We start from the raw sequence: 22680 nt of genomic DNA, 5'->3' as shown, positions 1-22680 counted from the left end.
ATAGAGACCATAGCACTAGGTAGGTAAAATATGAAGGATTTATCACTTTCTAGGGCAGCTGCTTGTAACAGCAATTATAAAAAGAGTAAGACAATTAATTAGTCTCTAAAACTAAGTTTCGAATAGCTAAGATGAACTTTTATGAAGGCATTTACCACTCTCCACTGGGTCTAAAATCTTTCTGCCCTGTATAATAAGGAGCTCAAATTGCTCTTTGAGCTTCAATCTCATGTTAGTTGTTAAAATTCATCTTAGACACAAAGGTAAAAAAATCTGAATAAAACTCTGAGAGTATTTTAAAAATGGTGGATTCAAATCAAGCAAAATTGCATTGACTAGATCAAAAGCTGATGTGGTTTTATTTATCTTATTCCCAGTGATGGCTTTAAAACCAGAAAACACAGACTTCACCAATTTTTTTTTATAGTAGAAACTTTTTCCTCAGCAGTCTTGGTGACTCAGCACTCAAATTACCATATTTCGATATATGACCCAGTGCAATTAGGACAATATTTTTTTCAGCTGGTTGTTACTTTTGTGCTGTAGCTCAGTCTCCAGAATGAGCAATTTATCTCAGTGATGAGCCTGCCCTCTTTTCAGTATTAAATGGCTTAAATGTTGTAGCTGTTACGTGAAGCAGCAGAAATTGGGAGACTCTGGACTGTTCTTTGGAAACCTCTTTTCTGCCAAATCCTCTCATTTCTGCAGTAGCAGATGTTTGCATTTTAAGACCTAGTTTTTTTCATGAGTTTTTGTGTTTAATAGCACTTTCTCTGTGCGTGCATAGAGCGTGTGAGAGTATTTCAGAAGACCCTGAGGATGAAATTAATCTCTCTCAACTTTAGCCACGCAGAGTTTAGTTTATACACAAAACTTGTTCTGCTTAGCTCCCTCTCTTGTCAAACACAGAGAGATGAGAACATCAGTGGGGGCTCAAAACTGTTTCCAACTCCCACCTGGGTGTAGGGAGGAGCATTTCCTGGGGGTACTGCTCTACCTGGCCATGGCACGCTCGGCCTGGACACCCAGTATATGGTTTATAGCCAAATGCTTTAGTTTTAAATGGTTAATGTTAGAGAAGACACATTCTTGTACAAATCTGCTTTACATGGCAAATCAGACCCTCTGCTGCACCGGGCTTGGGAAAGCCTCAGGGAAAACTGTGTAAGCCTTTTTCCTTGAGGCTGCAGCTCCTGACAGACACACGGGATGCAGCAGCAGCAAGGACATGATCATGGGGGGACAGACAGGTTGAAAAAGGCATCCCAACACAAGGGGACAGACTAGGGACAGGCAAAGCACAGGGAAAAACACCCCAGAGCATGAAGATGGGATGTAAAAAGGGTACAAAAGCAGCAGCAGACCTGCCCCTTTCTGCCTTGATATGAGTGACTCTGGCTGGCAGTTAACAGGGTCCTGTTCTGCCTCAGAGCAGTGGGGCAGAGGAGAAGGCAGGGAAGAAGGTAAGAGACAAGAATCTACAAGCTACAATATTCTTCTCACTCGAGGCTATGGGACAAGAGTGTGGGACATCAAACAGGTTCCTGACTCACAGTTCAGTAACGGGATCTTGGCAGTGGAGGAGGACAGGTCTTGCCTTCCTCAGCTCACAAGCTCTTTTGATCTGTACCTTGATCACAAATTCTCAGTCCAGCAAGGGAAAAACATCCAATGATTTGATCTGCAGTGTCAGCCCAGCCAGCTTCATTAGCTTATTAAAAATTGATTGATGCAAAACCTCTCCCCAGTGCTCATCCCAGCATATATGTGGATACAAAGTATCATGCAAATTAGGTAATTAACTGGGTTTTGCTTCATTAATAGATAAATCAGAGCAATAAGAATCTTCCTAAATACTAGCTATGCATTTTTCCAAAAATAGGACATCTAATGCAATTATTTATATTAGATCTTTTGTATGTGATCACAGAGTATAAAAAGAAATTAGAGTTCCATGTTTATTATTATTAAAGAATCCCCCTAGTCTCTTTATTTCATTTGGCTTAAAATAGACAGTGATGTTTCTATTGTGATTCATTAATTATCAGACTCACATTTTAAATCATAAGTCAAAGATTCATTCCCACTTTCAGCTTTCTCCTTTTTATACTGGAGTTAAGGGTATGTTGGAAGGACAGAAAGCCAAAGCTGAAATTATGATAAACCCTCAGATAAGCAAAGCAGAAAGATTCCATATACTAATCTGTATTTTTGAATATTTTATTTAGAACAAATAAAAATGAGTGAATTGCAGCTTTTGAGCATAGGCCCTTCCATGGAGCTGAAATGCCATCTGAAGGAAGGTCCCCTAATATTTAAAATTCCTGGCTTTGTTTTCCCACCAGATCTGCCAGTATATGTGATCACTTCATAACCATATATGATCACTTCAAAAGTTTCCAAATATATATTCATAGCTGTACACTTCATTATATAAAACTGCTGGTAGAGGGAAATAGAATTTTAATTATGCTGTAATTTTTAAGCTGTTTTGATATATCTGTACTTTAGACTAAAATTATTTTGTTACTTCTTCTATGCCACAAACTGGTTTATTAAGCAAGAAACAAACAGTAAAAAATTTGATAACTCCATCATGTAGGTGAAATGTCAGTTATGTGAAAAATAGGCGTGAAAATTATCTCAAAGTTAACTGCAATGTTATTGTCTCATCATAACTACAGTGCCATCATAGTAGCTGTTCCTGAGAATATATCACTTGTGCCTTTTCTTCTGTCAGGGTAGAAATTTATTTCTATAGAAAGATATTTAAAATATTTTAGCTAACACAAAGAAGAAATTTAAGACATTAAAACTTCATCAGAATAGATAAAAGTTTCAAGTTGTCTCTTTTGGGGTTGTTTGTTCTTCTTCTTTTTCTTTTTTTTTCTTTCCTCTCCTGAGCTTCATCTTGAATATCTTCACCCATCCAAGGACACACTTTCAACTAAATTATTTCTCACCACACTTCCTCCCTCTTAGATAGATGCTTCACTTTCATACAAGGAGGTATTACTGGCAGAAGAGCATAAAGGAGCTTATTGTTTCTTCCTCTGTGTCTCAGGCTCAGTTCTCAGATCAAAAACCCAGAAGTTTTAACCTCCTTATCTACTCAGAAAAACATGCTTAAAGGAGAAAATCTGTATTTAATCCATATTTAAGTGGTAACTCTGGAGTTTTTTTTTACTTAAATACATTGCAATGCTGGAGGATGAAACAGGATAAAGCCTTATCAACAGTCTTGCAATGACGGCTGCTGTTTGCCCATCCCAGATGTGCTGGCAGCCACTAAGCCAAAAAATGAGAGTCTCTTCATAAAATCACTATATGAGGCAGGAACAGCTGTGCAAAACTTCCTGCTGGTGTTTTCTGGGGAAGCAGTGCCTTGCCTGGTGTGAAGGCACATGGCAGTGGAACTGTGTTTTAACGAGGAATACAACAAATCCGTGGTACCTGGACAGCCATAGTTCCATAGTGCATTACTCCCTTGGGGACCTCATCCCACTGGTGACTCTGGGTGCATTTTGCACCTATCCCTGAGATGATAAAGAGAGTTCTCTTACAAAGCCTCAGCCCTTATATCTCATCTTTAGCGTATTCCATTCCTATAAACGCTCGTTTATCTGTGAAATGCCATATGCTAACTTTCTGATAAGAATTTGATGTGATTTTCCTACTCATATATGTGACAGTAAATATCCTTTCAGTGCAAGTCTCTTCAGGACATTGCTGATCTTATAACACAGGCAAGGTTAATTATTCTGTGACTTCAGTTGGAGACTTGAACAGAAGGATGCTGATATCAGCTAGGGATTATGAAACTATTTGCCGTTGCTGTTGCTACTTCTCTGGTGAAACTGGTGCCAGTAGCAGTTTTGCTGGTGCCGGGGCTGATCTCTTGCTCATTTATCTTTTCATTGAGCAAAACAGTTTTCTTCTACTCCCCTTTATCAGCCAATGTCTAGTGTGTCTGAGGTATTTCCAGCAATATTCTGACCTTCCCAATATCATTATGGCTCTCCAAAGTGGATATGGTTATTCTTTCTCACTTGTAGCTCTTTGGGTGAGCCTGTCTGGGTGTAGACCAGCAGATGAGCCAGCTGCTACCCTTTGTTATCCTCTTTAAATGCTAATCTGCCCTTGAATGGAGGTCCCAGAGTGCATAGTATAGACATATATAGCATTAGAGCAGCTGTCTCAGTCCTTCTGACAGAGTTTTGATGGTGGCTTACAGCCAAACATGAAGGAAACAGCTCTACCTCAGTGGTGCAATGCACCTCCACCTCTGCAGCAACACCCTCCTCAGCCAAGTAATGCATGGCCTCAATACAGCCCAATTCAGCTGCATCTGTCTCAAACAAATGCTTTCTAGTGAGAGAAAATATTTCAACCACAAGTAAATCAAATTACAAAGTAGTTTTAGTGGCTTCTTCTCTCATTTTATGCAGTGGTGGCAGGCCTTGGGCACCTTCCCAAGCAGATATCTGGCTTCCTCTGTGGTTACTCCCACCCAGCTTCTGTAGCCCTTGGATGGTGTGGTCCCAAACCACACCATGCAAGGGAGTCACAAGGGACATGTTAAATTTCTAAAGCCTGGTCTCCTCTGTGTCATTGATGAAATCTTTCAGTTCTCCTTTCTCTCAGACTCCAGAAGGATTTTGTGTTGCAGGGTCCTCAGAGCCTGGAGTGGATCTCGCACAATAGGGACATGCTACGAGCACAGCAATAATAAAAGCAGAAGCCAACAGCACATCTGCTGCAAGATATCCCAGAAAAATTAATTTCTGAAGCAATTCCGTTGACTTTGATGGACTTATCCTGTGAATTCAACCATAACAATGAGAAGCCAGTGTGAAAAGGGCATGATTTCTGCCATTTCCACACCGATTTGTTGAGAAGAGTTTTTGGGAAGGAAAAAGATTGACGAAGGATGAACTAGAGGAATCCCTTCTCTGTCACACCACATACATATTTTGCCTGACAACAAAGCCAGCAATATATTTTTTTTCTAACACAAAAAATACAGATACATTTTAATCAAGTATTTTGGATTATCTGGTACAAGGAGCTCTTCTGTTTCATGCTGCTGCCATTCCTCTGCTCTTACCAGGACCAAACTAGCAAGTCTGTCCAGACAAAGGCATTGTGGGACTCTTCAGAGCTCAGTCCAGCCAATGGAGGACCTTCCTGTAGACACTTGTTTACCTGTGATCAGATAAGATGGGGCTCTGAGAGACAGGTAAAACCTATGAGCTGGACTCTGCCTGAAGGAGGAGGAACAGACTCCACCTGGGCACTCAGGAACACAACTGCTGCAGCCCATGGCAGGTTTTCACCCCTCAAAACCCAAAAAGTAAAGTGCAGATGAACAGTGTAACTAGGCTCATTTTACCAATTACGTTATCTGAAGAGCAATGAGAAAATTTCAAGAGATGTAGGAAAAGGGGTCAGGATGCTGAGAACCAAGTATCTTCTAGCCAGTCAGGTCCTTTAGTGCTCCTCACAACAGTCCTACTCCCATCCCTCATACAAAACTGAGTTTTCCCAGATCCTTGGAGCTGGTGTGGGCAGACACTACAAACCAGGCTGTGGGTGAGCAGGCAGCACATCTCCCAGAATTGCTGGGATGGGGCTGGAAGCAAATTCCTCTTCTAGCCTTACTGACTGCTAGGATCCTCTGCTGCTCCACGCAGATAAGCTGAGGCCTTAGTTGTCACTTGGAAGATTATTGTGTTTGACTATTAAAAGAACAGTGTTAGCAAATAGGAAGAGGCAACAAGGAGACTATGGATTATGGTTTGACAATGTCACCTCGTGTGGGGATTACCAGCACAGGCAGCAGGCAGCTGGCACAGGGATTTACAAGGATGCTGCCTGTAAGAAGTGTGGGGAAACACTGTTATCCTGAGTTCCTTAGGAAAACCAAAGAAGTGATTTGCAAAGCAATTTGAGGGGGCTCATAGCCACATGTCATACACTTGATGCAAATAGGAATCAAATACTGTAACTGAAAACAGAAAAAAGAAAGACTACAGCTTCCTTCTAAGAAGCTAAGGACATATAAGGTTGTGGGAAGAAAGGACAAAGGAAGAATATTTGATGAACTACATCGACCAGGGGAAGCCTGGAGTACAGAAGGCAAAAACAAAGTGTGGAAAAAAAGGTATGACTAGAGGAATCTGTGAAAGCAGGGAAAAAATATGACCATATCTCTAGGAAGTGGTCAGCAGCAAGTAAAATGGCCATAACAGGGATAAAAAGGAAAAAAAAAAGCAATATAACTGCTTTATTTCCATTTCCCTTTGAAACTGCTCTCTACTGCAAGTAGTTCTAAAGATAGACTGCACTAAGAAGCAGTTTCTGATTTCCAGAAAGTACTAGGTTCCCAAATGGTTTGGATATTGACTTAATCTTTTATACTGGAAATCCAGTACCCAGCATTGATCTGAGGAATGCAAGCTACCAAAAGAAAGCCATAAAGAGTGAGCAGTGATGAGAGAAAACTTTCAGTAGACTATTCCTGCCCTGCGTTGGAATCTGAGTCTCTGCATATGGGTTCAAATCTGTTGTGAAATCCTGGTTGTGATGATCATAGAACCAGCAAGTGTTTTAAGAAGCAAGTACTACAATTTTGATGAGGAAGAGCTTGAATTTGAGCTCTTACTGAGACTTATTCCTTCCCTGTATTTCATAAATCTGAAATACTCAGCCTTCTCATGTACCATAGCAGTGTGAAGGGCCAGTGTCACTGAATCACTACCAGTTTGTACTGGAAAGACATAAAAAAGGGTGTCAAAGGACTGAAGATGTGAAGAACTAATCATTCTGTTGACCCTAAGAGGTAGAGTGCAGCAATTGCTAACCACAAAAAACAACTTTTATGTCTAGGAAAAAGCAAATATCAGTATAAAAGAGCAATATTAACAAGATACCAGATAAGGGAAGTAGGTGAAATTAATCTCTGTGCTGAGAGGCAACACATGGTTTATTACACACACGAGCATCCACCAGCTCTCTGTTGGGACAGCCACGAGGTAAAACACTGGAAGGGTTTATGGAAGAGCAAAGTTTTTAAGACCAATGTGTAGCAGGAAGTGATATGAAAACAAACCAATAGAAGACACAAAGTATGTCTTCATTAGAGAAAATCCCTGTGACGCAACATCTCATGGAGTCCTACTGTTTGTTGTGTGAGTTCAGGAAAATGTGGTCAAAAGCCAGTGAGCCATACGAACAATAATAGCTTTCCAGTATTTTCTGCACATGTTGAATTTACATGAATAAAAACCACATAGGCCTGGAAGAGTTTGTTGTGTGAACTAGAAATTTTCTAGAACAAATGAAGTAAACCACCAAACATTCGTGTGTATCAAGTGGCCAGTGGACCTTGTGCACTCAAAATTTTCTAAGAAGAAAGGGTTTGGAAGTTAATTTGGATTTTGGTTGTAACTTGACAGTCTTACAAAATGCCATGAAATAGCAGAGGGGTTTTTATTATCAGTCTTGCAAAACAAAGGATATGCAACAGAGATATAAACAGAAGATTATTCTGCAAGAATATTTGTAGGAGTCTGGTGAGTAAAGACAATTATCCAAAGTTCCCTAAAGGCAAGCATAAAATAGGAATAGTGAGATAAGGTTGAGAAGCTGAAAATTTAGGCTGAGCATAAGCAAATCTGATTTGTTACACAGACAGAAGACAAAATTCATGTTCTTCCATAACAGAAAATTCATGGTTTTGAGACTTGGGAAAACTATTTTGATCAGATGCCAAATCACTGCAAACTTTCATTTCTGCATCAAAATCACAGTTTTGAGATCTAACCTGCACACTACAAAATGAAGTCTTAGTCTTAATTTTTATAATCATAGAGTCCGTCAAGCCCAGAAGAACTGGCTCAGTGATGAAATGCTTTCCATGTAAAAGAATTGTGTCCTTATTCTCATATGAAGTGATTTTCCTGCAGCTTCCACACATGGGGCTCCTGCTATGCCATCTCCACCTGTCCTGCACGGCTGTTGAGTGCTACATGAACATATCCCATTCCTCCCAGTGAACTCCAGTTTTCCAATCTGTTTTGAAATGTACTCTAGGAACGGCTCAGCAGTGCCACAGAGATGCTGCATACATGACAGACATCTGCATTTCATCAGGTGAGTCCACACAAAATGCCAACCAACATCTTCCTAAAGTTGTTCTCCTAACTGATGTCACTTCCCATTCTTTCCCTAGCAGACTTTCCCCATTTTTTCCTCCCATGTTAACAGCAGCATCACACTGGGTATTCATATTCATTGTGTTATCTACTGTGATCTCATTGTTTTTGTTCTGGGGATGCAATTGCTCATCTTGCAAATGTGAATACATTCTTTGTTTCTAGATGCATAATCCAGCACTTAACTGTGATGGAACACATGTTGACAAAATGAGCTGCTTAACGATGTGCTGGGGCTGCGTTTTCATTATTTTTTAGCTGCCAAACCTTGCATTATCCAAGAAGTTTACTACTATTGATTTCTTTTTCATTCCAGAACATGGGGAAAGATGTTGAATACCATAGTGGATTTTTTTTCCCCAGTTATTTATGTCTTTCCAGCAGGAAGAGCATGCATTTATGATTTAATATTTCATTATTATATTTAATATAAGCTATGATGATTTAATGTAGTACAAATACGTGCATGTATCAAAATGTTGTGCAGGAGTAAATCAAATTACCATTATTTAAATAGACTATACCAGCATGGTTTCTTTTCTCCTGTAAGCTTGCAGACTAATTTTTAAAAATCAGGTTTATCTAATAAAACATATTTCCCATAATATCATGCACACTTAAAAATAATTTTATGGCATAAAATTTAATAATTTTTTTCTAGATGGATGTTTGCTTTAGGGTGTTAAAACATCTGTTGCCATTGTATATTGCAGTAAGATTTTTGAAAATAAAGTTGTTGGAACTTTTGTGCTTAAGTCTTTTATCTAACAAAATGTATTGTTTTCTTTTATTTGTGTTGACAATTTAAAAAGAGAAAGGAGCTACTGGATGCTTCCCTTTATTCATTTCCTCACACCCTGGCTTTTTTCTTGCCCTTTTTTCTCCATTTCCTTTTTTTCCCCCAGAGAATATGTAAAGTGATATTTTAGATTGGAAAGTAAAGAATTTGAAAATTACAAAATCTAGAAATTTATCGCTTCTTTTTCCTAGGAAACAAAAAGTTTACTACACTTGAATTACTGACATAATTCTTGACCATTTGTTTTCAAAGGAATTTATGAGAAATAACTGTCTAATTTTGCTGGAACCTGGTGATATTTGAATTGAAAACTTTAAGGTAATTGTATTAATTTAGAGGAGATGGTGTAAAAGCTGGAAAGCTCCTCTTTTGAGGAGCACCTGAGGTCTGAGGGATTTCCAATACAACCTGTGTACTCTATTTGCCAATTTAAGCTAACAGTGGATCAGTTCACAGTTCCACACACCACTGAGGGAAAAGTGAAAGAACCTGATCTGCAGGTTAAAAAACCTCTCTACTATTCAACAATTTCCATGATGCTTTCACTTTTCCTTACTAATATCAGGTAAAACAATTCCTTCTAGAAATTAAAAACCTTGCAATGTGCTCCAGGAAAAGACATTGAACAGGACATTTGCATCACTGGTTGATGAAATTAAAAGTATGTTCATCTTTTCAAATAAACATTGAATGAAGTCCAAGGAGAATTTATCAGTAGCTAAAATATAAGGTTTCCTAAGGAATGCATTATTTGCTGTGCATTTGGCAATACACTGGCAGGTCCTAGGGAAGTGGAATGCAAACATGACAGGGTCTAGTAAAGGAGGCCACAAAAGACAAGAAAAGGTCTCCTGGAGCACTGACAATGTTCTAGAAATTGAAAAGCTGATAAGTGTCTTTTTCCACTTGTGAACAAAACCCCCAAGCGCTTAAGATTTATCAATTTCACTGCTATAAAACTGAACCACATATACAGTTTTTGACATTTTTAATATTAAATAAATGGATTGCCATTTTTGCCTTCCTTTGCCCAGTTTTCTATGTTTATGCAGTTGGTCTTGTTTGTCTGTCCTTGACCACCAATTACTTTAACACCTCCTGACCAACTTTAAAATCATCATAAATATCTACACTTTTTTTTTTTTTTTTTTTTTTTTTTTTTTTTTTTTTTTTTGAATAGTCCATAAAGGGATACTATCTATTACTTTCCCTTCAGGCAAAGAATCAGTATATTAGAGGTCAAAGTCCACGTAAGAGAAATCTTTTGAGACTTGCTTCATTAACTGCGTTGCCTGACTCCAAATAACCTGAGAAAGAGTTAGAACATCTCCATCTATGATTAGTAAAGCCTCCCCTACTTCAATATCCTACCAAGGTTATTCATTTAAAAGCAGGCTAACTGCACGATAAAGTTCTTGCTGTTTCTTAGCTCTGATGGGAGAGACTGAAAGTCCACATAAAGGAATACAAAAGGCACAGAGCTGCTTGGAGAGGGATTTTGACAAGTGCCTGTGACAGGACAAGGGGGAATGGCTTTAAACTGAAAGAGGGTGGAGTTAGATGGTAGAAAAAAATTCTTCCCTGTGAGGGTGGTGAGGCCCTGGCACAGGTTGCCCAGGGAAGCTGTCGTTGCCCCATCCCTGCAAGTGTTAAGGCTGAGTTGGACGGGGATTGGAGCAACCTGGTCTAGTGGAAGGTGTCCCTGGCCATGGCAAAGGAATTGGACCTAGATAATCCTTAAGGTTCCTTCCAATCCAAACCATCCTGTGATTCTCTGGTTCTACTTTTGCAGTAGAAGATGAGGTGAGTCCAGCAGCTCCCACTCCAAAAAATGGTGTCTTGAAGTTGACTGTGAGCGTGATGGGAGGGGTGTTTGCACTGGTGGTTCTTCTTCCACAATACTCAGTTTTTGTACAGCTCCAACACGCACTTTCTGGTAATGCTTTCAGCAGTGTAGTCAGCATCTCTCCTTTGGAGCCTTCTCTTTCAGCTTCTGCCATGAGAAGATTGCTCTTTAAATGGGTTTGGGTTTTGCTCTTTTCACAGTGTCCTTTTGCAGTGATACCTACTCTAAGCACAAATAGGCTTTTTGTTCCCAGGTCTCCCAGTCTAGTTTTAGAAGGTTTAAATTGCATTAACAGAAAACTTTGTGTTAAACACTTATGGCAGAAGGACAGAAGGTTTCATTGCTCTGCACTCAGCATACAGAACACCTCCCTGCTTTCAGCTTCTTGCAACTCTATGTCCTCCCTGGAGGATAATAATTTCTCAACAGTAACAGCAAAAAAATCAACTAGAAACTCAAAGAAACAGAACTTTTCACCCTCTAGGGTGTCACCAGGTGTAGTAATCTGCCACTAGGTCCCCCTTTATAAAGCAATGCAAGTGCTCCCTCTAGTAGGTTATAGCTGTGGTTTCTGAGTTAGTGCAAGGTTTGCAGAATACTATAGTACTAAATGGTTTCACGGCAATGCTAGCAAAATAGTTTTCTTTAAAAGCAGAATATCAACAGCAGTGGAGTTCATGACATGAGGAAAGTCTATGGTATTTAACATTTTCAGGGCAAATTTGCATTTGAATATGGATTGGGATATGTGGGTAGGGCAGGTCTGTGTCATTTCAGGTTGTAGAGGGATACTTTTCCTCCTTGGACTTTAGGAATACAGAGTATGAGAAAAAATTTCCTAGTGTTGAAATGCCAGGGATGACTGCAGGAAAATGCAAGGACAATGTGCCGAGGCACAGCTACATGTTCTCAGGGAACTCAGAATGGTTTTAGAGACTGCTGAGCCACATAATGTGGCCATTGCATTCTCCAGTGAAATACAGCCAGGTCTGGGTAAAAACCAGCATCTGCTTACCAGAGCAGCACCTGCACAGTGCTTGGAGCTAGGCAGTGCTCACCAGCACTGCATCTGACCTGCACAGCAGGAGCAATCGGAGGAAGAGACAAATGCAATTATCCTCACTGAAAACCAGCCAAGACAGTGGGGACAGTGTGCTCACTCTTGCAAAACAAAACCTAAAGAGCATTTTTAGTGATCCACAGCAGCAAAGACCTGAGGTTTTCACCCTATTCACCCCTGTGCCCGCATCTTCAGCTGCTGCAGCTCTCCCTGCCACTTTGGGCATCCAAAATAGTATCTCCTTCCTCACCTCACCGTCAGATGAACGTGGATGAAATGTGACCTATTTCTCCACATGCAGCAGGACCAACACATGGAAAGTTACAGCTGTCATACCGGGAATACTTTTCTCTGAAGGGCCAGGAACATGAATAACATGGGCTGCTGCTGTCATTTTTTACTTCTCATGGACAAGTGAGCCCTGAGCCAGTGTGGATCCTGCATGCTGGATGTGACTGCAGGCAGTTATCCCACCAGAGAGGAGAAGTCACTTCTTGAGAAGGAAATGGAGTGAAAAAGGATCAGAAATGGAAAGATAAAACTGAATTATTAAAAGCTCAACTAGCTAGTGGCTGCACAAAGGACATATAAATGATACAATACTGAGTAAGGTCTTTTTAGTTCGTTTGGTATTTGCAATAGACTCCTTAAGCCTTTGATTCTATGCAAAGTTTTTAATATTGTAGATGAATATAGCAGATAAATATTGATTTAGAACATTTGGCAAATGGTCTATTGAGTTCTGTATCCTTTTTCGAACTCTTCAGGGGAAAATTATCAGACTAAAAGAAGGCAGCTATGGGAAAATTTCTTCACAAGTGAAATTCCTTTGTACCCATTTTTGAACTAGGTTTTTTAGCATGGTCATTAATTTTTATGCTTCTTCCTTATGGTTATGGTTTAGTGTTGTAATATTATTCAAAATAATGAAGATGCTTTAGCTAGCTGCGTAAAAATCCAAAGTTTTTTTCATCAGTCTGAATTTTGAGCCACAACCACATCTCACAACAGTGTATTCCAGTAATGATTTGCACACAAAATGTATTCCAGGAGAAAAACAAATACATTTGCTGCCTTTCATTTTTGCCCAAAACCCAGAGGCACAATTTTGGATTTCCCTGCAGAGGATCACAGTATCTAATGCAGGCAGACAGCCTGCTTGATGGAGCATAGAGTATTCACTCTGTGCTTCCTTGGGTACCTGAGCCCACCTTTTCTTCCCAGCTGAAAAGAAACAGCAGTGCAAGACTGAATTTTTCCGAAACACACCAAAGAACACAGGACACATCCTCAGCCTACCCCACAGCTGCTCTTTCCTGCAGATCCACCATGCTCCTGCAGAGACCAGAAGCCACCATCAATCTTCCTGTGTGTATGGAGCTCACAGGAAAGTGTGAACTAATAGCAAAATATCAGGGAGAAAAAGATCTGGCAGGAAATTTTATCCAAACTGAAATAAGCACAGCCCTACATATAAAATATCCTAAAAGTATTTGCATAAACATAGATACTGTGAAAAATTACACTCTGCAGTCAGGCTAGACAGACCCTGGAGTTATAGGTGCAAACTGCAGCAGTGGAAATGTTAAGAAATACCTTTATAAATGTGTGGATTTTTAATCCCTGGAAGAAGCTGTCAAGGCAGGTTGTGGAATTGCTGTTGGTGCTATTCGAGGCTGGATTTATCAGTGCCCTATTAAGGATGATACATGTGGAGCTAAATTTTTTCCATGATGCAGCTCCTTTCCAGCCCAAATTACCAAAGGTAAATGTGATGTGCATCGATACATACTAAGCACGAGGAATGAGACTCCTGCTTTAATGAGATCAACACGCAGAAAAGGTGCAGCCAATAAAGAACCTTAAATAACCCAGTTGCAGGAATGAACATTGCCATGAAATGGTAGAAAAATGAAAGCAAGAGGTGCTCAGACAAATGTGGGGAGCGTCTGAAGAGGAAATATCCTTTTCTATCAGAACTGAATTGGTATATTGATTCAGTAGCAATCATACATTTGAAGTGCAAAAACATACCATTCTTTTCAGCCTTTGACTTTTTAGGTTAAATCATTCTCTCTTCTCATGTCAAACCACTTTTTTCCAAGGATTTTAGAAATGCTTGCAACAAATTAGAAGCAGTTCAAATGACAGCTACCAGCCTGTTAGCTGCAGATGGAGAGCTGAGGAAGATGTTTTAATAATAACAGTAACGAACAACAGTGTTTGGAGACTTTTCTTAGGATAAATGGGTTGAGTTCCAATTAGAGTTAGAAGGAGGAAGAGTTTACCTGGCTTTTTTCAAGAAACAAACCCAGAGAATGTATTTTGTACTTGCTCTGTCATTACAGATCTGGCAGGGCTGGTCTGTGCTTGGGCAGTGGTCCACGGGTGAATGCTTCAACCTATGCTGAGCCACAGAGTCACTGACCTGCAGCCCTGCACTCCTGCAGCCCCACCATCCCTGGAGGATGACATTTGTGTTGATAAGAGAGCTTCTGAAGAGTCTCTACAGGAAAAGATGGACCAGAATTCCATCTCTAAGGGATTTGAGGCAGTCTGTGCATATCTACTGTATATGCATCCACATGTCTGTGTCTTAGAGCTTATGTATATAACAGAATCACAGAATCACCAAGTCAGTTAGGTTGGAAAAGACCTCTGAGATTTTGAGTCCAGCCTGTGACTCAACATCACCATGTCGAGTAGACCTGAGTGCCTCATCCAGTCATTCCTTAAACGCCTCCAGGATGGTGACTCCACCACCTCCTTGGGCCTGTTCCAGTGTCTAATCTCCCTTTCTGTGAAGAAAGTCTTCTTCATGTCCAACCTAAATGAGATCAACACGCAGAAAAAGTGCATCCAATAAAGAACCTTAAATAACCCACTCGAGGAATTATCCTGTTTTACCACCCAAAACCCACAAAGCCTCAGGCGTTAAAGTCTAAGAAGTCACGCTTTTTCAGAGATGGATAGAACCTTCCAGAGATTAACACAGCTTATCTCAAATTGTTCAAATAGCTGTGGAGTTTCCTATTTCTCTCTCTTGGCTGCAAAGGAAATTGAGATTGTGTCACTCAGTTAAGGGGGGAATATTTGGGACACATGAATTGGTTGCTACAAACCCCACTGCTGGGACTGGGGCTGGCTGGACTGCTTTGTACATCCCTTTCTGCTGGGTGTGAGAAGGCCCAAAGGACTTGGTCAGAGATAATCTCCCCTCAGATGTGTTTGAGGAGAAGACAGTCTCAGTCCAGTTGCCTCTCCCTAACCATCACCACTCCAGGCCATAGTTGCAGGACCAGGCTGCATGGTCCAAGTGCAGCAGATTACCCCAGGATGGCTTTAGTCTTCTACTCACATTCCAAGAAAGACTGTTCTTGTGTTGTTAACCTTTCCTACAGAAATGAAAAACTTGTCAGGAAGTACACTATGTTATGGGGAAATCAACTTTACAAATATGGATAGTTTCTAAACCCATTCATATGAATTATTTGTGTTGGATGTCCATCCAAAAAATAAGTAATCTTAAACATTTTTAAATCTTCTAATTTATTTCCCTGCTGACTCTTTTTTTTTTTTTTAATTCCCATTTTCCTCTGTAAAAGTCAAGAACAGAATTTTATAATTAAGGACAAGGTGCTTCCAAGCCCTTAATGATCTGCTGAATGAGTAGGGACATGAACTGCTGTTACATCTAAACGACAGATTCACTGCATTTCTGCGTCATGAACAGGTAGGGGTTTATGTCAGGAGGTCTCTTTTCTCTAAAGGGTCGTTCTCTTGCTCTTCATCCAGATAGCAGGTGATCGTATAACATGAGATTCATATGGGATTTGCTTTACTGCTGCATCAAAAGGACAAACCCAAAGTCTGAGTCACTTGTGAAATGTTTCTGTCACATTTGTAATCAAAAAGTCCATTGCTTGAAGGAAAGGTTAGAATACTGAGATACTTCATGTACAGGTAAACTGGTGACAGCCTGTACTTTGGCTCTCACATTTGTCTTCTGAGGTTTGAAAAAAATAATTTCTCATCTGAACTAGGACTTTTTTTTCTGCAATTTTCCATGACTCTGCCACTAATATAACACTGTGACATCTCAAATTTACTGAAAGGTGATCACCAGTCATTATTTCAACAACTGCCATCCAAAAAAGGTTAGATGGCTTCTATCTGAAATGCTAATAACTGCCCGGAGTCTTGTCTGCCTTGATTCCTCCTTCCATTTGAATAAGTCCAGGGAAGGAATAATGGGAAATTTTAACAGAAAAGTCTGCACTGAAAATACGATCTCTGCCATCCGTCTTGAGCTCTTACATCAGTCATGGGGCTACTGCTGGATACATGTAGCCTATTGGTTCTTAAAGTTTTTGTATCTGTTTACTACATCTCTACCAACAGTGTGGTTACTGGCAGGAGTGGCAGCAATATTGGGTAGAGCACCCACTGAGAAGTTCTTTATAGAGTCAGTCACAAACAGCTGTTCCCACAAATATCTTATGGACTTCATGGTCTGGCCTTACAAATGACAGGAACTACTTCTCACATCCACTGTGAATCCAGCCTTCTAAGAAACACCCTTTATAGTACAAAAAGCATAATTACACTATAATTACATTGTATATGTTTTTTATCGTAAGATTTCCACTAATCTATATAATGAAGCACTTCATGGACTGGCCAAAAATAATTACAATGTAAAATGATGTAATTGGTACACCTGCATTTAAAAATACACAGTCAGGACCTCAGCTGAGTTAAATAATTATCTCCCTGATGATATCAGTCTGGTTCCTGTGCATTAAAAAGCAGATCATGGGAGCAATAATATCTCAATTATGTAGTTAACCTTCTGGTTATATTAATTAGTGATGATTAGGCATGGGAAACCATAATTATGTCACGTACATAACACCCCTTTGAAATTGCATATGAATCCAAACACAAAAGGCAGATGTGAACATCTAACCAGGGCCAGAACAAATCTGAAACTTAATTATGTGACCCTCTATCTCCTGTCTGAAACACAGCCAGTCATGACAGCCCTGCTGATGTTAAATTTGTAGAAGAAACTGCAAGTTTTATTTGTCCCAGAAGAGAAATGCAAGGTAGAACTGTCCCCTATTCTGATTTCACATAGAGGTTACTAAATTCTGATTAAAAAAAAGACAACTAAAACATCTAGGCCCAGTTACTTAATAAACAAGGAGGCTCTGAGAATAAAGAAGCAACTTTTCATTAACTCACAACATTTATCCATTTGCCTGGGTATGAACAGGTAAAAATCAGGATCCCTTGCTCCTGTTTGCAGGAGATCCTGGCAGCCAAAGAATTGTTTGTAGGGGACCTTTCTGAAGAGTTTCTCCTGAATGACTTCAAAAATGCAGTGGTAGACACTGTACTGAGGAAACTTTTTCCTGAGGCAGCTGTCTGAAGAAACTGTGGTGTTGGGAAGAGGGAAGATTTTCCACCACTGTCCTCATGCCTAACTTAAGACTGAAATTTTTCACCTTCAATGATAAAGAGGAGAAAAGCCAATCTGAGCTAACACTCTTCCTCCAGTTCAGCAGAGATGTGCTTTATCCCAGCAGACCATTCCTTCACAGCAGGACTGTGGTAAATAATTTTGGTAGAGGTCATTCAGTCTAAATTTAGAAAAATATTAAGCATTTCACTTTTCTGTAGGCTTCTGTCACCTACTGAAACCCAGAGCAGCTCTGCACTGCAAGAGGAATTGTGAATCTAAACATCCAGGGTTATTCCTGTCATTCAGATGGCAGCATCCTGCCACCCTTGCAGGAAAAAGGACAAGCCCAGAATATCACAAAATTTCCATTAAAATTAATCCTTTGAAAAGTGAATGTTAGAGGAAACTGCATATTTTTGACCAAACAAGTGTGTTTTAAATGGATGGTTTGCAAATGTCAGGTTGAAGTGTTCCAAAGTTGGGAGCTGCCAGAATTAATGCTGCCTGTGTACTCTGCATTGTACTTGCAGGGTCTGTGTCACTGTTATCGCCTGGTTCTGTTTTGTTTTTTAACCTAAGTAACTTGAATTTGAAAGTTTGACTTGCAAATCTGGCATTTTCAGTTCAGGGAAACCCCACCCTGTGTACTTTTTCTCCTGTATTCACTCAATTTTTATTTGATGTGCTGTTTGCTTTCTGCTGTGCCAGCAGCAAGGGACACTGGTACAGCATGGGCCAGGGTTTTTTATTGACCAACAGAATCAACAGTCTTGGGGTCTTCACTGTATCTACTCTGGTGTCAGACTCCAGGTCCAGCAGAAAACTGCCCAGTGAGGGCCCAGGTCCGTGAGACCCTGGGGGTGTTCTGGGCAGAGCAAGGTCTCATTAGGCTGCAGTGTCCCTTAAGGGACTAAAGGCACACGATACTTTGCAGAATGTAAACCCCTTAGATCTTGGTAAGACATTCTTCCTGTCTTTTCCTTCATTAAACTGTAAAAGTGTTGCCTAATATTTACAAGCAGCAGTTCCCAAGCACTGCAAGCTGTTCTCTAATGATATTTTCAATTTTTCAATTCAGTTTGAGTCCCCTGAATGAAATTTCTGAAGAAGAGTTACATAAATGCTTTCTTTTGCAACCTGAATTGCATTCAATATAATATTATAGAAACAATTCTTGCAAACATCTCACTTCAAGAGAGGTTGTTTTTTCCTTTCCTTTTGCTCTTGGCAGTGGCTGTGACAAGAATGACAGCGCAAAACACAACAGAAAGTTATAAATGTCACTTTTCCTAAGACAGCAAACAAAATCATGGACTACTGAGGTGGGAAACTGAGGCACTCAGAAATTCTCACCTCTGTCTCACCCTGGGGCTGCAGGGAAGGTATAAATTGAGGAGCTCCTTGGGAGTGAAAAGTTTGGGACCTGTCAAGCAAAGAGAATGTGCTATCCATATCTCCAACCATCTAAAAAGAGACACCAACAGAGGAATGTACAATTTAGGGAAGGTGCTTTTCATCCCTACAGGAGCCTTTTGTCTTTACTTCAACTTGATGCACAAGCAAGGCAGTGGCCTTTGGTTCCTGCTTTGATATGCACCTCCTGACACACCAGGAAAAGGCTGCCAAAATCTGATAACAACCATAACCCCTCTTCTTCACTGTCATCCTTTGTTCTTCTTCATTGTCATCCTCTGTTTTTTGTTTCCTGAGCCCACCCCTCACACAGGTCAGGAACCGTTCCTGTCACAGCCTGGCATGTTCTCTGCTGACTTTTTTCCTTTCCCCATCGCAGCACTTTCTTTCCATCAACTCCCCTGATGCCACAGAGCCATGCACAACATCTGAAGAGCTGGCACAGGGCAGCCCATGTTAGGGGCCATTGTCACAATTTAACAGGGCAGATGACTGAATTAGGGTCTTTGGCACAGCCTTGTTTATCACTACTAATGAGGCTGAACCAAACATGCATGTCCTTGGGGTTTTTTGCCTCACTCTTCCCTTTCCCTTCTGGAATCTTGACCAACCCCTCTATTCCACTCCTTCCCACCTCAAGTAACTGCTCCAGAGATTTTGAAACCAGGACTGATGACACCACAGCTCAGCCCTTTTGTTTAGTGACACACATGCATTATTAGAGGATGGATTAAATATGAAGTAGGGATTGGGGGATGTATACACCCACAGGAGTTTTCTCAGGAGAAGATAAGAAAATGTGGTCTTTTGGGTGGTTCAGGTTTTAAGAAAAGTATAAGACCCTTCTTCAAAGCTTGACTCCAGCTTGTGGCTTTCCATGTTTAGTTGTCTCTTACCATACTGTACTTGGTCTTGAGAACTAGAAGTATGAATGGAACTTAAGCAATTAGCTGTAAGAATGCAGCACTCTGGCCACAGGTAAGATTCCCTACCACTAAAAATTCAGTATGAAAATATTTAAGTCTGGGCTGCCATCACTGAGATTTTGCTCAGGGTAATCCCTGGGGTTCAGACTCATGGTATGGCAAAACTCTGACAAAAGGATGTGAGGGCACCAAACAACACTGCCTCCATAACTGAGCTGGGCACCTTTCCTTCTGCCTTTCCAATGCAACTTCCCAGCAAACTCATCAACCACATGGATGCACTAAAAGTGCTTGGAACCAAACAGTAACAGAAGGAATGAAAGCAATTCTTCTGCCTAAAGAGCTGGGTTTTACATTTGTTCTTCTTCTGCACCTTCTCCTGTCTGGGTGCAACACAAAAGAAATCTCAGCAGCTGATCTGGGATTTCACAAACCAGGGGATTATGCACCACAGATCCTGACAGGCTCCTGTGCTCACAGCCTGGCAAACACCACAACTGTAATCTCCTCTTTGAGATAAAGTCCATCAATCTTATTCTTACACCAACCTGTCCCACTCTGCCCCTCAGGCACAGCTTGAAGAAAAGCCCTCCTTGGGAAGGATGTTAAAATCTGCCTTTCCTTGGTACCCTCCTGTTTAACTTACTCTTTTGGCTGGCCTCCCATCAGAGTCGGGTCAACACATATCCATGTTGTCTGCTGAGCCAACTAGTTTTCAATAACAATTTCTCCTTCATTCTGTAACAGAGATCAATAAAATTGCCCCTCTCTCATATTGGCTGAGATTCCAGGAATGTCATTTGCTTTTTGTTGTAGCTACTGCTTTGTTTTGTTTCCATTTTTCTTTCTTTTTTCTTTTTTTTTTTTTTTGGCAAAGCACAGATCAATTTAGCAAGATGAAAATGACTTAGACTTTCACTCAAAGTAAAATCTGCACTTTATAACCGAGGATGTAATTTACAATCCTGTCATTAAACTCTGTTAATCCTATTATTATGAAGATAAATAATTACCCATAGCGAAGAAAGGGATTCCCAACAGAGTAGAATTATATTTTCCATCAGTAATGAAAAATATCCCTGCCGCAGTGACACTGGAAATACAGATAGTGAGTACTCCCAGGAGTCCCAGGAAAGGTTTGCTACGCAGGCAGTCCTTCATGGAGCTCGAGAGGGTAGCAGTCAGGAGAATCAGCATCAGGCTCACCAAAATCTTGCCCCTGGCCAGGAGACTGGTCTGGTGGAAGTCCTTCCAGAGGCTAAAGGATGCTAGTGAGTAGAGCTGCAGATCCTGGTGATCCAGCTGCATCTTGTGCATCAGTTTACAGAATTCGCTCTCCCACTTCTCCCCAATGAGGTCCTGGGTGACAGAGCCATATGTTTGGAGGTAGTAAGTGATTTGGATGGCTCTCGCTGATTTGACTCTCTGGTCCTTGCTGTTTGGCACTTCCATGACCCCTCCAAGCTGGTGGCCAATGAAACTGCTCCTTCCATCCTGGGAGAGAAAGCAGAAAAGATGAGCATGTGGTTATCGTGCATATGCCGTGATGCAGTGATAGACTCTGTCTCTTCCACAGACATGCCGAGAGCTCTGCTCAAACACCACTGCACTCAACAGGAGCCTTGCCATTCACCTCAGTGAGCTCTGGGATCTGTCCCTGCTCCCTGCCACAACTCTGTCTTACTCATTATAGGCTCATTTGCATTTCTGTGCTGCAGTTCAGGGACTGCTCAGATACTCGTTGCAGCCTCAGATGTTCCCAGATGTCCAGGATCATCCAAAACATTGCATGCAAGCTCCTCACCCCATGGGAGAGAATGACCTCCCACACTTAACTGATGGGCAATGACAAATCTCCAATTACTATGAAAAGTTTGAGGTGAAGATTAATTTCTGGAAGATTTGTGATTTCTTGACACTTTGGAAACGATTTTTAGAAGTTGGATGTGTACAGAAATGAAGCCTGACTCCTCAGTATGCAGGCAGATACACAAAGTTTAATAGATACTCTGTCTCCCGAAAAATATAATTAAAATCAGACTTTTTGAATAGTTTATTTGAGATTTGATGCATTAATATCAGTGTCACAGAGAAAAAAATCTACCTTAACACCTCAATCTAACCAGGATTTGTTTTTTTATACATTCCAAGAGTATAAACCTTATTCTGGTCTCAATTATTTCAGTAAATGCTAGGACATATAAAACTCCATGACAATCAGTAAAGAACACATCAGGCCCACTCAGGATCAGCCTCTGTCTGTTAACAAGACCAGGCCTTTTTCTGTAAAGTTATCTGACCCCATTTAAATATTTGTTTGGGGTTATTTTCTGTTGTTGTAAGATGGATTTAATAAGAAAGGTCCTGTAAGAAAGGTCCTTGCTCTGAGGCCACTGGCTGTGGGATATCTGTATGTGCCCCTTCCAAGACAGGGGAAGCTTGTGTGGGTTTAGAAGATCAAATCCAGTTGCAAACTGAGGAAGAAGACTCAGTGAATAAAATTGTCCCAGCACAAGTAATCTCCTTGATCAAAAAGTCTAAATCCAGGGATTAAGTGTCTATTGCACACCAAATAACATTTTGCTTTCTCCCCCATATAAATTGGATTATAAATGTTCAGATTTATTTCCTCTTGCATTTAATAAAAACATAAAATTATCAAGGCAGTTGATGTCTAAACCACCTTGCAGCAGTGAGTTCACATTAGATAACATTCTTTCCCTAGTCACACTACTGGAATGAGCTGACAGCTTGAATTTGGGAGAGGCTCTGCCCTCCACACACACATGGAAGCAGTCATCTGCAAAAGGCCAGAACCTTTTGGGGGAGACGCTTAAACATCTATTACATCCAGCATTAACCATTTCTAGAAGCACCTGTGCTGCATGCAGGTCATTATCTGAAATTGCTAGATAGTAGTAATGATTCCCATCCTAAGGAAAAATCAGTGAAA

At 40.5% G+C, this 22680-nt stretch overlaps 1 protein-coding gene across 2 annotated transcripts in view; it reads right to left on the bottom strand.

Moving 5' to 3' along the window:
* PTCHD4 (patched domain containing 4) overlaps positions 1 to 22680 on the bottom strand; it is an 80809-nt gene that overhangs the window by 35134 nt on the left and 22995 nt on the right. For both annotated transcript variants that reach the window (XM_069008643.1, XM_069008644.1), the window contains exon 2: positions 20741 to 21221. In XM_069008643.1, coding sequence (XP_068864744.1) covers positions 20741 to 21221 — 481 coding nt within the window. The remainder of the gene's footprint in view (positions 1 to 20740; positions 21222 to 22680) is intronic.

The sequence above is a fragment of the Aphelocoma coerulescens genome, chromosome 3 (assembly GCF_041296385.1).
Source record: "Aphelocoma coerulescens isolate FSJ_1873_10779 chromosome 3, UR_Acoe_1.0, whole genome shotgun sequence".
NCBI classification, from domain to species: Eukaryota; Metazoa; Chordata; class Aves; order Passeriformes; family Corvidae; genus Aphelocoma; species Aphelocoma coerulescens.
This window is presented reverse-complemented; position numbering and strand designations above follow the sequence as displayed.